General features: G+C 44.3%; 1 protein-coding gene across 4 annotated transcripts in view; it reads right to left on the bottom strand.

Moving 5' to 3' along the window:
- Nucleotides 1-6,462, bottom strand: part of RRM2B (ribonucleotide reductase regulatory TP53 inducible subunit M2B) — a 38,411-nt gene extending 31,949 nt beyond the window's left edge. For 2 of the 4 annotated variants that reach the window (XM_043507490.1, XM_043507491.1), the window contains exon 1: nt 6,176-6,376. In XM_043507490.1, the coding sequence (XP_043363425.1) occupies nt 6,176-6,361 (186 nt within the window). In that variant the 5' untranslated portion in view covers nt 6,362-6,376. Of the gene's footprint in view, nt 1-6,175 lie in introns of all 4 variants that reach the window. The other 2 variants (XM_038390377.2, XM_043507489.1) reach the window with 2 other exon arrangements.
- Between the last annotated feature and the right edge of the window lie 10,202 nt (nt 6,463-16,664).

The following is a 16,664-nucleotide window of genomic DNA, read 5'->3' as shown; positions in this document are numbered from 1 at the left end:
AGTCCTATTGTCCTTCCTAATGGCCCATTCAGGCTGATTGCATACAGTCTGGTGGGTGTTCTCCAGGTGCAAACAGTTGTAATTATTACATAGTTAATATTTCTAACTTCAGATACAGAAATGATACAGGCTTACAAATTGAATAATTACATTCAGTAAATCATAACCTTTTCAGTGATACCTCCCATGACCCATCTTGCATAAAACATATCTTAGTTATGCCATATTCATATCATAAGAATATCTCTAAGAAGAATATGGGGTATAGGGTCACATTAGGTACATTAAATTTTATGGAGGTACATTGCCAAAAATCAGCCTACAGAGGCATTCCACAAAGCACAGAGATTGCAGGGTACAAGATATTACAACATCCACCATGTCTGTCTAAAGATTGCAAGGCATTTTAAAGCACTGGTAATGCTTTGTGTCCAAACCAATAATTGAAAAAGTTTATTATGCAGTGCACTCTGCTGATCTACAGGTGTTTATAAAAAAGAATTTCAGTCACAGTGAGCTCTATTTTAGCATGCACATTGTAAGGCAAAGCAGCTCACTCAGGGCTGTCCATATAGCTAGTGGCACCTTAGAGACTAACAAATTTATTAGAGCATAAGCTTTCGTGAGCTACAGCTCACTTCATCGGATGCATTTGGTGGAAAAAACAGAGGAGAGATTTATATACACACACACAGAGAACAAGAAACAATGGGTTTATCATACACACTGTAAGGAAAGTGATCACTTAAGATAAGCCATCACCAGCAGCAGGGGGGGGAAAGGAGGAAAACCTTTCATGGTGACAAGCAAGGTAGGCTAATTCCAGCAGTTAACAAGAATATCAGAGGAACAGTGGGGGGTGGGGTGGGAGGGAGAAATACCATGGGGAAATAGTTTTACTTTGTGTAATGACTCATCCATTCCCAGTCTCTATTCAAGCCTAAGTTAATTGTATCCAGTTTGCAAATTAATTCCAATTCAGCAGTCTCTCGTTGGAGTCTGTTTTTGAAGCTTTTTTGTTGAAGTATAGCCACTCTAAGATCTGTGATCGAGTGACCAGAGAGATTGAAGTGTTCTCCAACTGGTTTTTGAATGTTATAATTCTTGACGTCTGATTTGTGTCCATTCATTCTTTTACGTAGAGACTGTCCAGTTTGGCCAATGTACATGGCAGAGGGGCATTGCTGGCACATGATGGCATATATCACATTGGTAGATGCGCAGGTGAACGAGCCTCTGATAGTGTGGCTGATGTGATTAGGCCCTCTGAAACATATAGCTAGTGTTTCTATTCTCCTCCTCCAGCTAAAAGACACCATCCTGGCAAACAGAGGTGCAGCTTATTTTCTCAGTTTGCCCATTGTCTTTTTTAACAATATCCTTCTATGTCTTCTGGGGACTCACCTCAGGATAACATCCTCCAGTGCAAGGACAGCCTGCAGGAGTGAACATGCAATTACTAACCTGCCCCTCACCATCTTCCACCCATTCACCCCACAACTCCCCACCCTCCTAGCTTTGGTACAGGGGGCATACATAAGAGGGACGTAACCTGGAAAATGATGGAGGAGATCTTAAAGCAAACTCTAGAGTGGGAAGAGAAGATGGGAAGGACATTCCAAAACAGTGGGAACAATAACATTTTATCATCAGTAGCATGAAGACTAGCATCGGGACAATAAGTACTTGTCCTTTTTCTGATTTCCCTCAGCACCTGTAAGACCATGACCTGGGCATACAAGGGCCTTATCTGCTAAAATGAGGATGATTTTCCAATTACCAATAGCCTTCTACTGAAAGAAGCAGGGAGCTCAGCTGCTTGCTTGGTGTCAGGATGGTCCTGTGATTAAGGTAATGACTGGGATTCAGAGGACCTAGCTTCTAATCCTGTGTAGGATAAATATGCAATTAAAGAATTAGAGTTTGATTAAGGACATGTGTGTTGTAAAGAAAGGCCCTGACTAGCAAGTACAAGGAAGGTTTAGAACTGATCAATGAAATTGTTTTTAATTGTTCACTTTATTAATATAACTTCATAAGCAAAGTTTTATGAATGAAACAACATTCATTCATAAAGCCGGTTACCCGATAACTGGCTAATTGAGTTTCACTGTCAATCCAATTGCTGCTTAAATCACTGAAACTTACACTGTTTCAACATTGTAACTTCTGTTCACTGTTTGCCATTCCTTACACTTATCCATGTTGTAACCCAAACTCCATTTTAACTTGTCCCAAACTCCATTTTAAAATGCTCACTTCATTTTTGCAAAACCGTGCTGTAATCTGATTAGTTTAGTTTAGATGTGTGAATGAGGTATGTATGGATGATGGAATCAACCTCCAGCCCCAGACTGTCCTGATGAAATAAAGTGTAAACACCCTAAAAAGAAAAGAACAAAAGTACAACTGAAGAAACATCAAAGCCAGGTCCCAGGCGGAAAGTCATGTCTGCAATTGACAGGTGATCAATCACACCAAACCCAGAGGCAGCGTGACACAGCAAGACCTACAGCCTCTGGATTCAAACTGAAGCCTACAAAAAGGATGGGTAAGATGGAAGACTTTGGAGGGTAACGTTCTGCTGCCAACATGGAAGGGCAACGGTGCATGCCCAACAGAGACCCAGTCCTTCCTTCCAGTTAGCTGCCACAAGCCACGAACCCAGGCTACATTCAGGACTGGTAACTATCTAGCAGCTGCAGTGTGTATGTGTGTACATAGGTATTAGATATTATTGTTCATAAATCAAATTGTATTATAATAAACGTGACATCTTGTCTTGTCCTCTGAAACGATCCTGTGCAGTTTTGTCTGTATAACAAAGGCCTTGAAAATAATAAGTTACAAGGCCAGAAGTAATAAAGTAGGGAGGATGTCTGGTTGAAAGAATAACTAATGAGTAAGATTAACATCCTGTCACAATTATTTTTAGTAAAAGTCTGGTATAGGTCACAGGAAACAAACAAAAATTCACAGAAGCCCATGTCTCTGACTTTTACTAAAAATAACTGACAAAATGGGGCTGATGGTGGGATGAGAGCCTGAGCCCTGCTGCAGTTGGGATCTGCAGGGGGGGCCTCCCATCAGCTGATAATTACAGCCCCACCACGCTGGGGCTGAAGCAGAAAATGTTTCAGAAGTCTCTGGAAGTCACGGAATCCATGACATAATCTTAGCTTTACTAATGAGATAAGGGGAAGTTTCTAAAAAGAAGGCCTCTGACCCATGGGGTGACTGGAGATGGTTTTAAATAAGACAAAAAAAATCTGTTTTCAAATGAGCCAATATAGCCTATCCCAACCTGTACACCCGTGTTAAAATCTATGTGAACTCAAGTGCAATGAAAAAACTATTGAGCAGCAAGGAGGAGAGGAAAAGTCTTGGGAAGAAAGTCGATTGTAAAACTTAACTGGGTTAAGACTAGAAATAAGGGTGAACTGTCTCAAATAGGCTTGCAGCTGAAGTCAGTAATTGGCAATGACATCACTTGTTTGTTAAAGGGCATAAGAAAGAAAACTCTTAGAGGGTTTAATGCTAATACCTGCATGACCTCAGTGGAGCCAACCAATATGGGTCTAATAACTAAGGCTACGATTATGTCACAGAAGTCACAGAATCTGTGACTTCCAGAGACCCCTCTGTCATTTTCTGCCCCGGCCCGCAGCAGCTCCTATCTGCTGGGCAGCAGGGGGACCCCAGAGCTCCCTGTGGGTCCCCCAGAGCTCCCACTCACCGCAGATGGCTGAGATCCCTGCAACTGCCCAGCCACAGCTGTTGGCGGGATCCTCCCACCCCCACCTCAGCAGCAGCAAGGGGACCCCGCAGCAGCCCAGCCGCCAGGGTGAGGATTGGACCCCACAGCAGCACAGCCACTGTGAGTGTTGGACCCGCCTCATTTTGTCAAGGATATTTTTAGTAAAAATCACAGACAGGTCATGGGCTTCTGTGAATTTTTATTTATTGCCTGTGACCTGTCCGTGATTTTTACTAAAAATATCCGTGACAAAATCTGAGCCTTACTAATAACCCCTGGGTTTAGCCTGTTTGTAAGTATCTTGATCAAATGCTTATGAATGTTTTGTTACTGTTTAGGTGTAGTAAACTGCTTATTATTTAGGCATTTTAGCCATTTTAGAGCGATTGTATTGGCCTTTGGATTTAATAAAAGCATCAAAGCCATGCTAACTCATCCATACTGCACTACGCAGACCTTTTGAATTGGATTTGCAATTTGACTTGTGTCCACGCTGCAAAATGACAAGGCTTGGATCTGAGCTATAGCAGGACTTGGGCTCTGACTCCCACAGCAGGATCCTAGAACCCCAAGTTAGACTGAGTTGTTGTGGACAGAAGGAGGGGCTTGGGCTCAAACCTGATCAGAGCCTGGATTCAGTGTGCCACGTAGATATACCTTAAGTGTTTGTACAGTACCTAGCACAATGGGATCCTGATCTTGGTTGAGGCCTCTAGGCACTACTCGAATACAAATAACCAACAAATTGTGCTGGAATCCCTGCATAGCTATCAATATCTAAACAGTGGGGTAACAGACAAATCACCAAACATACTTGGCCTCCAACTTGTGGAGGATTTTGTTCAGATTCTAGTAAATTTCAGCATTTACAGAGCGCGTTACAAGCAAATTAATTATCACAACACGCCCAAGAGAAGATAATATTTACCTGTCTTTTTAAGTCAAACCCCTTAACATCACTTTAAGGAGAGGGCTTAACCAAATTTCCTTATTTAAATTTAGAAAAGAAAAAATACACGTAAACACTTAAAATGTATTTGGCATTTCCCTAGAATTTAGCAACTACTATATGATAGAGTTCAAAAGCTCCCCAAGGACCTATATGTTCCTGGTGTAGCCGGAACTCCCATTGAAATCAAGGAGTGCACGCTCAGCCTCAGATCAACAAAGATATCCCATATTTTAAAAGCAAAATGTTTTATTATGAACTTTGCCAAACTAAGGAGACCAAATCAAAGGATGTTTGGCAGCCCTAGTGTCCATTTTTTGAGGCTTTATTCTACGCAAAAAATGTATTTCATCATCACACAGATGCAGTCAACTTAAAAAACAAAACACACTTTTGTTTGAATAACTTTACCAGTTATTGTTAGCAGTAACACCCTAAGTCACTAGGTCCAAGGAGAGAATGCTTCGCAATGATACTGAAACAATAGAGGACAGCACTGTGTCCCCACACCTGTTGTCCCTGGGAGTCATTCACACAACAGAGAAGAGAACTACGTTAACACACACACACACAAATAAGTCCAGGAAGATGTGGCTGTAAAAAAGCAAAAAGTCATAACTGAGGCTTGGTCTACGTTAGCAACAATATGCTGGTATAACTATGGTGGAAAATCTACACCCCTGGGCGATGCAGCTATGCCGACCTAATCCCTGGTGTAGACAGTGCTATGTCAAGAGGAGGGCTTCTCCTGGCTCCCACCTCTCAGGGAGGCGGAGTACTTCTCCCGTCAGCAGGTATCGTCTTCACTGAAGCGCTACCGCTGCCCTGCTGTGGCGTTTTCAGTGTTGACAGGCCCTGAGCGCAGGAGCGCCCACTGGATACTGTGACCCCAGCGCTGCCAACCCCAAGCACTCAGACACCACAAGTCCCCCCGTTCACCCCCAAAAGCCGTGAGAGTGTTTTTAAGCCAGTGAGATTTTGTACAGCCCTAGGGCCTGCGTTTTTCAGAGCTGCCTTCTGGGGCACATTTTCCAGCTTCTCTTCACCATCACAGCTCGAGGCTGAGCGGGAAGGGCGCCACGCGAGTCCAGCGAAGCTCACGGCTCCAGGAACCGGGGCTTCAGAAGAACACACCCGAAGCCAGGGGGGCCGGTAGCCCCGACTCACTCCCCCTTCGCCAACCTCCGAAGAGCCGCACTTGAGACGGACGCTGACCCGTCGTCAGCCCCAGCGGCCGGGTGAATAACGAACCGGCGCTGGGCGGAGATCCCGGCTCGCCGAGCACCTGCCGCACCGCGCTGCCCACCCGCCGCAGGCCTGGCCCCGCCGCTCCGGGGTCCTGCCTGAGCCTGAGCCTGAGCCCCCCCGAACCAGGCTGTCTAGGGGCCGGCCGCAGCGCGCTCCCTGGCCCGAGGGCAGCGCGAGCCAGCTTGGCGCGCGACAGGGCCAGGCGCCCCGGCAGCGCTTACCCGCTCCGGCCCTGCGGTCTCCTGCAGCGGCGCGCGGCCCCGGCGCTCGCCCATGGCGCGCGGCGGCCGAGCAGGGCTGCGCCACTGGCCGCGGGGACACGCTTGACCAGCGCCGCGCAGCCCTGGAACGTAACAAACTGCGCGGCTGCGCTCTTGGTACGGCGCATGCGCGTTCCGACCGAGCATGCTCAGTGAGCTCGGCTGAAGCCGCTGCCCTCCCTCGGGCGGGGAGTCTGTCCCCGGCTGCGCACGGGAGAGGCGCGAAGGTCCTGAGGGGGCGGGTGAGTCCGTGAAATATTTTACACCCCCCCTCCCCAGAAGTGACAAGGGCCTGTCCGGGTTTGCCGTTCCCCTCCCCTCCCCGGCCCGGCCCGGCCCGGCCCAGCGCTGCAGAATCGCACGTAATCCTCGACTGTCCTACGGGCTGCCGGGAGCTTCAGCCAGCAGCCCTCGCCCTGGCTCTAGTCGAGCCACCCGCTGGTTGCCGCGTGAGATCTTAAGTCCTCAATTTTTGTTCTTTCTCCTACATGTTTGTTCCTGGGGATCATGTGACCTCGGGGCAGAACGATTTCCTGATTTGGTGTCAAAACTTCTCCCGCTTCCTTTGATCCGCACGTGGGGATTGCCTTCAGCAGCTGTCCTTGTGCCTCTTTCTCCAGCGGTCTAGTGCTTTTCCACATGTCATCATGTCCGTGTAGAACCTGCGTCTCACCTGTTCACCACAGGCCAGGTTTTTAAAGGGGGAAGGTACCTAGTTGATGCTTTTGAAAATCAGTTGCCTAAATAGCTTTAAAAATCTGGCCCTGTACTATCTTAGAATATCAGGGTTGGAAGGGATCTCCGGAGGTCATCTAGTCCAACCCCCTGCTCAAAGCAGGGCCAATCCCCCACTAAATCATCCCAGCCAGGGCTTTGTCAAGCCTGACTTTAAAAACTCGATGAAATCCTTCTAAAAGGCATAGTTATACAACCTACTATATATATATATATATATATATATAAAAAACCATGAGATAGATTGACCACCACAAGTACTCAAAAATCATGAGTTATACACTCAAAAGTTATGAAATTGAAATACATACATGTGGGTTTCTCTTACTTTGCCATTCTGAGCCTTTAGGACAGGGGTGGGCAAATTACGGCCACGAGGTCCCACTGGGGAGCAGGGTCTGGGGCTTGTCCCGCTCTGACGCTCCAGCTGGGGCGCAGGGTCGGGGGCCATGCCATGCGCCTCCCAGAAGCCACAGAATGACCCCACTCCGGCTCCTACACGCTCCAATGGGAGCTGCAGGGGTGGTGCCTGCGGAAGGGGCAGTGTGCACAGCTATCTGGCCAAGCCTCCGCATAGGAGCCGGAGAAGGGACATGTTGCTGCTTCTGGGAGTCACTTGAGTTAAGCGCCACTCAGAGCCTGCACCCTGGAACCTCTCCCTATGCCCCAACCCTGATACCCCCTCCTGTCCTCCAAACTCCTCAATCCAACTCAGAGCACCCTCCTGCACCCCAAACCTCTCATCCCCAGCCCCTCCCCAGAGCCCGCAACCCCAACCAGAGCCTGCACCCCTTCCCACACTCCTGACCCCTGCCCCAGCCCAGAGCCTCCTGCACCCTGACTTCCTAATTTCTGGCCGCACCCCCTCCCATACCCCAACCCCAATTTTGTGAACATTCATGGCCCACTCTACAATTTCTATTTCCAGATGTGGCCCTCAGGCCAAAAAGTTTGCCCATCCTTGCTTTAGGGTACACTAGTTTCATATTTTTGCTGTCTTCTTTCCCAAAGAATCCATATATCAAAAACAGGTCTACCTTTCTATAACATTCAGTACCATTTTGGATTTCCAGTAACATGCAATTCCCCCTTCCTTTTATAATTGAAAGCTTATTAAAAATCCTTATGGCTATAAGTAATTCCCCATCCTGCAAACACCAAAGTACACACTTTACTCCATTTGTTGCGTACATAAATGTTGATCTTTCTGCTGAAGTGTGTATCCTAATTACGTATTTTAATTTTTTGCCTTTGTTGCTATATATTTGTTTTGATACATTTCAGTGATGTTCTTCATTCTGACAGGTTTTAGAGTAGCAGCCGTGCTAGTCTGTATTCGCAAAAAGAAAAGGAGTACTTATGGCACCTTAGAGACTAACACATTTATTTGAGCATAAGCTTTCGTGAGCTACAGCTCACTTCATCGGATGCATCCAATGAAGTGAGCTGTAGCTCACGAAAGCTTATGCTCAAATAAATGTGTTAGTCTCTAAGGTGCCACAAGTACATCTTTTCATTCTTCATTCTGACAAGTTTATTGTTCAGTCTTGCCAAAATCAAGGATTTTCTAAGATAATTTATCCTGTTACTCCTTTGCATTGGTTGCCTTTTGGAGAAACTGAAGTGCCTTTTCTCCACTATGTTATTACAGGGAGATAGATAATGCATTACTTATCCCATGGTAAGAATACACATTTCTCCACAGAGGGGACAGACTATAATGCTGACTCAGATGTTAAATTAACCATTATGCATAGCTTGACAACTCTGATACTGATTGTGTGGCTAACACTGCTGCTTTGCCATCAGAGGCATTTGCATCTGAATGTCTGGAGCCCCACCCTCCATTTGGGCAAGTGTCATGGAAAAACAGTGTAAAGCATTTTAACTAAAGGAATTAACAGAGGCTCCCTGCCAATCCTCCTATTTCCCCTTATTAAGGGTATTTCTAGATAGTGTGATACTTAAGGTACAAAGTTAATGCACATACCTCACAGCACCTTAAACCCCTGTGTGTGGATGGTTTCATTCAAAAGTAAATTGGTGTTAGTTTTGACAACATAGTCAGGGCCCCATGGAAGATTTCATGAGTCCTTCCGCAAAACACTATTAATCAGCAGACCTTTGACCTGCCTTGAACATTTTTTAAAGTTTGTGTATATTCCACATCCATCATACCTTGCTACCCATGGACCAGAGGACAAGGAGGTTGAGATGCAGCACAATTTGCTACCTCTGGACCAGAGGATGGGGTAAGGCAGAGGCATTAAATTATGACAGGACAACAAAAAAGAACACCTAGATGTCAGTAACTGTGACCAATAGCAAATTGTAACATTACAGCCTCTGTGTGTGTAATTCTGCTTAGCTTGCACATGCAATGACAATCAGTCTGTGTGCAAGAGGCAGGTGTGGTCTGAGACTGGGGAATGGTCTGTCCCCATTAAAGTAAAACTGAAAACTCCATCTGGAAAGAGCAAATGTTCCTTTAAAAGCCTTTCTTTGAACACCACCACATTTTGGGGAAGATTGTTTGGAAATTGTAATAAATGTTTAAAAATATTTTGATCCTGTAACTAAGTGTGCACCAAACACATATGTTGCTCCTATTAATCTGCCAAACCCCAGTTTACACTGAAAAAAACCAGGACCCCCTCCAACTAAAAAAAGGGAAAGAAAATAGAAAAATCATGTGCCAGACCCTAGAGAAATCTTATCCCTTCCTACACACAAGAGCAATCTGACCTGGACTTGCAAGCATTTATGAGGAGCAGCAGCCTTGTTATGTACAGAAACCAGAAAAAGCTACCAGTGTCCAAACTTCATGTAAAACCCAAATAGGTTTTTGGATTAAACAATAAAAGAGTTCTGAAAGGGCAAAATACTGAACACTTCACTCCACTGTTCTCTCTGGCACCTGGACCTATAACCTTGGTGTTATTTGACACATTTACCTTTTTCTCACGTCTGTATTCAGGCTGTTGCCAAATCCTGCCATTTCTTTCTGGCCCATCCACACAAGTTCAAACTGTGCACTTGCTAACCAACTGTGACATTCATGTGACCCATTTACAGCATGTACAGCTGAGTTGTGTCATAAGAGAACAAAGAGGGATCAAGGACCGTGCCCACCTATGTGTCTGTACAGCATCTAGCACAATATGCGTACTACTGCACATCCACACCTACCACAGTGTTTTGCTGTTTGTGTTGATGCATTCTGGGAAGATTTAGGCAATTACCTGTAACACCTCAGCAGTGGGCAGATTGATTGGAGTATATGCATATAGAGCAGGACCACCAGTACCTGGATAATGCACATGGGGATGTCCTACCACACAGACAGCTAGAAGGGAGGAGGAGCAGCCAAACTGGTTGTAAAGGCAGGATAGCTAGGGGCGTTCCTGTCCAACCTGCAGAACAGCAGGTGTTACTAAGGGCATGTCTACAGATACAGTGCTGCAGCAGCGCCATTCTACCAATGCAGCTGTGCCACTGCAATGCATCTGGTGAAGGCGCTCTCTGCTGATGAGACAGAGCTCTCCCGTCAGCATAATAAAACCACTTCTGTGAATGGCAGAACCTGTCGGCAGGAGAAGCTCTCCCTCTGATGTAGTGCTGTGCACATAAATGCTTATGTTGGTGTAACTTGTCACTTGGGGGGGTGGTTTTTACACCCGAGCAACACTACTTATGCCAACATAAGCTGTAGTGTACACATAGCCTAAGTGGTTCCAGAAAACCCACCTAGTCCTCTGGAATGAGTGAAGCACTTCACTGCCAGGTTTAGAGAGTATTAATCATGTATTTGAGCACAAACCATAGTCAGAGCAAACAATCCCACTAATGGTGAAAAGGATGTGAACTGGTCAACTGCAATTCTCCCCTCTCCCTTTCTTGCTCTCCTCCTTCTTCCAAAATCCTTCCAAAAATATGCCCATTTGAATCCCTTCACTGGTTTCACGTCATCCTTTGCACTGAGTTCAGGTTTCTCATCCTCACTTGCAAGGCCCTGCACTATTCTGCTCCTGCCTCTCAGTTCCTTAACTGCACTCAAGCCACTCACAGGGCATGGGATTGGAACTCAGGAGATCTGGGTTCAGTTTCCAGCTCTGCCACAGAATCCCTGTTTGACATCACTTTGTCTCTTTTGGGTCTCAGTTCCCAGGCTGTAAAGAGAAGACTAACACTTTTTAGGCTTTGTCTACACTGGCAAGTGAAAGACAAAACTTTTGTCAAAACTTCTGACTTTTGGCAGGAGAGCGCTCCTGCCAACAAAGCTGCTGCCACTTGTGGGGGATGGAAGGTTGGAAGGTTTGTTTGTTTTTTAAATCGGCAGGATACCTCTCTCCTGCCAACAAACAGCAGCTACACTGCATGCCTTTTATTGGCACAGCTGTGTTGCTAAAAGCTGCATAGCGTAGACATAGCCTCAGAGGCATCAGAATTTCCTGGCTGGAATAGGCCGTCCGTCCATATAGCATAACATCCTGTCTCCAACAGTAGCCAGAATCAGATGCTTCTGTAATAGGCGACGTGGAACTTCCATTCTCCTACCCTTTTTCTTGCTATTTGGATTGTAATTTACTTGGGGCAGGGACTGACCCATGTATCCTTAGCACAATAGGGTCCACGAGATGCAAATGTATTTCAAACAACTAATTTCTTCCTTTGTACTCTTCTCCTGTTCTTGATTTCTACACTATCCTCTGCAACTGAAACAACTTCCCTATCCAGTAAGTGCTCTCCTTAAAATAAATCTCTAAAGCCCTTCCACAGCCAATTGAATTGTATTTAAAAAAAAAAAGACTGCTTTGAAAATGCCCTACATTCCTGGCCCCTTAGGGTATTAGGTCTGATCTTTTTTATTTGTCCAGTCCAGAATGTAAACTCCTTGGAGCAGGGACAGTATTTCCATCTGTTTTGAATAGCACTGAACTCCCTGTCAGCACTCAGTAGCTGTCCATCTTGAACCTTGCATCAAAACAAGACAAAAAAACCTCTGAAAAAAGAGTCAGGTGTTCTCCATCTGCATCAGATCACCAGGAAGATGGGAGGCAGCTGCTTAGCCACAGGAAGAGTCTGCAAGGAACTCAAGCCCAGAAAGTAATCAACCAACAGAATTTATTTTTTAAAAAAGGAGGGGAACAGCAATTTGGCCCATCAGAAACCATAACAAAGAGGTACTAATTCTACTGCCAGGAAAGACAAGACACATCATCTCAGCAGAAGTGAACCAGAATACTTCAATATTGTTGCCAGGAGTTTGATACCAGCCCATTATAATCCAATTGCATTTTCCCTCCCAAGTCAAAAACAACATTCTTTGCACCCGAGAACAAAAAAACCTACCCATCAGCTATCACAGCAAGCAAAGTGTGGAGATAGGCACAGTCTAGGGAAAGTTTGCTTACAAAGGGCACGTGACACAAATGAGAGAGATTTAGGATCATTTTGTCTGGAATAGAGTATTACAGCAGAGCTGAGTGAGTGATCCTAAATTATGATCAATTATCTTTTCCTGTAGTACGAGAACAAGAGACAATTCAATTCACTGATCATCACCACTTTGTCTAAAAGTGTAAAAGGAAATATTACACAAATATCAAGTTAGCCTGTGAAATTCACTGCCACTGGGAACCAAGTCAAACACTATGGTCAGAAAGGTTGGTGGGCTTGATAATTTTATTAATACCATTTGTAGTTATATATGTGAACATAATGGAAATCAGAAGGATGTGTCTAATCTGTTTTTGAATACCACTAAAATCCCTAGGTGGTTGTTCACCCGACTGAGATCTGCATTGATTTTTGCCTCTCCAGAAATTTAGGAGAGCAGCAGACTCTTCCTCCCCAATCATCCTCCATTAGCTCCATGTGGTTTGTCCATTCAGCTGCTTCATTATGAATATTTACTAAAGCATGCGTCTCAGAAACAGGCTTGAACATAATCTTCTGTTGATATCACAGCAATAAGTAGCTGAAGGTGTCCCTCAGTTAGTTTCAAAGCTAGTCTCTGCTTTGACAGAGGAATGGGGGATGGTCCATGTAGGAAAACCAGAAAGTTTGGCCTTCCTGAGCCAACACAGCCATAAAAATTCTCTTCAGATGTTTGCACAGGAGGAAAACATTTGTCTTAATCAGCTGTTACATTTTTTCCTGCCTCTTCACTCAGTTTGTTTACATGGGTTTTTCACAATGGAGTAGCTGAACTGATGCAAACCCCTCATATGCATATGTTGCACTGATGTACTGGCAGATGTACTGCACTGGTGTAAAAATTATTTGTACTAGCAGAACTTACCCCAGTTTCAGTAAACAGCTCTGATGCAAGTCACTTTTTACACTAGTACAGTACATCTGCCCTAGGGGTTTGCATCAGCCCCAGGCCCAAACCCCAGTGTAGACAAGCCCTGAGGTCATTAAGAGTGAGGTACTGGGAAGCATTTCCAGCTAGCAGAAGTGGCCATTCAGCAGGCAGATCAAAAGACCTTGAGAGCATGTACTATAGTCCAGGCTACTGAAAAAAGGTTAAACAAAGTTAGGCCTCAGCACTAGGGGGAAAACCAAACAGCAATGATACTTTAAGACTTACAAACATTGCAGTGGTTTGACTTACCAAACACAGACAGAACTAGGACTAAGATGACATTTAAAGGTACAGAGAGGAGCCAAGGTGGGGGGAGAATTGTAAATATGACCTCTCAGAATTTCTACTTATTTTCCAGAAATTTAATCTTCGTTTAGAATTTCTTGGTTCTCAGGGGTGTGTATTTTTTTTTTTTTTTTGTAAACAACAGTATCCTAATAAGGAGTGTTGTAGCAGACATACAATAACTGATAAGTCTTCACAGTCCCAGCTGTATCACAGCTAAATTCTTAGTCTAGGGATTCTGGCCTTTTCTTTGAACTCCATATATCCACTGGATTCTTACTCATGCTTGCCATACATGCAGTCTCTCCCTCTGTGAAAGGCTCATAAGAGGGCACAGGAAGAGGGCATCCAAGCTATCCTCAATGGTTGATAAGTAGAATAGATGGGGAGACATGTCTGTGCAGCATCCAAGAACACATTTGTTCTAGATGTAGAACAATTTTCCCCTGCTTAAGTGAAATTTTTTTGATGAGAACAATAATTAGCCTATAGACTTCAGTACTTCACAGACTGCACTAGGGATTTATAACACAGGCATCTATTAAGGAAGCAAGTCTGGTGTTCTCTAGCTGAAAACAGGTGGATAACAGCACATATAAGATTCTCTTTATATCTTCCTATTTTGGCCAGCTGGTGAAGACACTTCTATTGGCCAATACTGCTCCTACAAATAAGTGACTTAGTCTAAGGACAATGGTTCTCCCAACTACTTCACTTCATAACACAACTTTCAGTGGAGCACTTCCCTTCCCAAAGCCCTCCTTTCTCACTGATTGGTGTGCTAAAGGTTTCATTTTGTGGACCAAGAAAAATGGAGTCCACAGCCAGTTTGAGAATCACTGAAGAACAAGGGCAAGACCCAGTGGCTCAGTAGAAACCCTGCCAATTAAATGCATGCCCGCTCACTGTCCAGAGCATATTGGTGGCTTAATGGTACAATTTTCCTCCTTAAACACTCTACATTTTTTTCATTTAAATCTGCACTCTTAAATTAAGTTAATATATATCAGCTGCTTGTTGTTGGGTCCCTACCCCTAAGCACTGCCTACTTGTCTGTTTGTTCTTTGACTGAAAGCTCCTCAAAGCAGAGACCATCATTGAGAGTTTAGGAAGTGCCTGTTGCCCAGCAAATAGTGGGTGCTATTATAAATGAATCTTGAACACATTTAACAATTCAAAATGTATTTTGGGTTGTTTTTAAAAAAATAAATACACTAAACTTCCCTTCTACAAATGTAACAGTAACCATCTGGCAATACAGCACCTACTGGTATCTCATACTATGGTGAGCATTGTAATCTCTCTCTGAATAAGTGTACCCTCAGAGAGAAACATGTTAATGAAGTCTGGTGCTTTTCTCCATACGTAATACCTTAAAAAATTCTATTAACTAATGCTAACTATATTTGTTAGAGTATATGAAGCTTATACCATGGGAGTATGGAAAAGAATGTGTAGGATTATAAAACAAGTCATTTATACTTTTGACTTTATACAATCCAACTATTTCATTAAGCCCACTCAAATGAATACAACATTCAAAAGTACCTGGCATATCTGGTCATATTGACCATATTGTAGGTGTAGAGTGACAAGGTGGGTGAGGTAAACTCTCTTACTGAACAAACTAGTATTGGTGAGAGAAACTTTCAAGCTTACATGGAACTCTTAAACACAAAAGCTTGTCTCACTCACCATCAGAAATTGGTTCAATAAAAGATATTACCTCCCCCTTGTCTCTCTAATATTCTGGGAGTGACACAGCTACAACAACATGCATACATATTGCTGGTTTGTCATTCAGCATGAAAGAGGCTGAGGTATAAATCTCTGAAAAAATTGAAAATCTTGATCACTAGTGGTAACTACCACAAGAGAACACAGATTACTTTGACAGTCCTTATAATGCACTGAAATTCACATCATATAATCAAGCTAATCAAAGGGCATATTACTTAGTTCTATGGGTCATTACTAAGGCTACGATTTAGTCAGGGGTATTTTTAGTAAGAGTCATGGACAGGTCATGGGCAATTAAAAATTCATGGGCTCTGATCTGTCCATGACTTCTTATAAATACCCCTGACTAAATCTTGGGGGGGGATGCTGCTGAGGGGGAACTGGGGCCAGCAGCACCAGCTGCCAGAGGCTGTCGCAGGCGCCCCAAGGACCACTGCTCAGGTGGTCCCCGTGCCAGCCGCACTGGCTGTTGCTTGGGCAGTCCTGAGGCAGCTGGACCCAGGGGACACCTGAGTAGCTGTCCTTGGAGCAGGCTATTTGGGTGGCCCTGGAGTCAGCCACACTGGCCACTGCAGAAGTCATGGAAGTTGCAGAAAACCACAGAATCCGTGACCAACATGGAGCCCTAGTCATTACTACTGAACAAAATAAAATGTGTGGCTATGAATAGTTACCACATATGAAAATACTTTTCAGTTCTACAGCAGGTTTCAGAGTAGCAGCCGTGTTAGTCTGTATTCGCAAAAAGAAAAGGAGTACTTGTGGCACCTTAGAGACTAACAAATTTATTTGAGCATAAGCTTTCGTGAGCTACAGCTCACTTCATCAAATGCATCCGATGAAGTGAGCTGTAGCTCACGAAAGCTTGTGCTCAAATAAATTTGTTAGTCTCTAAGGTGCCACAAGTACTCCTTTTCTTTTAGTTCTACAGCACTTTCTATCAGCTCTCAAAGGGCTTTGTTATTGAATTAAATATCATAACATAGAATTGTAGGACTGGAAGTGACCTTGATAGCTCATCTAATCTAGTCCCCAGAACTCATGGCAGGACTAAATATTATTCTAGACCATTCCTAGTAGGTGTTTGCCTAACCTGCTCTTAAAAATCTCCAATGATGGAGATTCCACAATCTCTCTAGGCAATTTATTCCAGTGCTTAACCACCCTGACAGTTAGGAAGCTTTTCCTAATATCCAACCTAAACCTCTCTTGCTGAAACTTAAGCCCATTGCATCTTGGCCTATCCTCACAGGTTAACAATATTTTTTCTCCCTCCTCCTTGTAACAACCTTTTACGTACTTGAAAACATATGTCCCCCT

Source organism: Dermochelys coriacea, chromosome 2 (assembly GCF_009764565.3).
Source record: "Dermochelys coriacea isolate rDerCor1 chromosome 2, rDerCor1.pri.v4, whole genome shotgun sequence".
Lineage (NCBI taxonomy): Eukaryota > Metazoa > Chordata > Testudines > Dermochelyidae > Dermochelys > Dermochelys coriacea.
The sequence above is the reverse complement of the archived record's forward strand: the minus strand, read 5'-3'. Positions and strand labels throughout refer to the sequence as shown.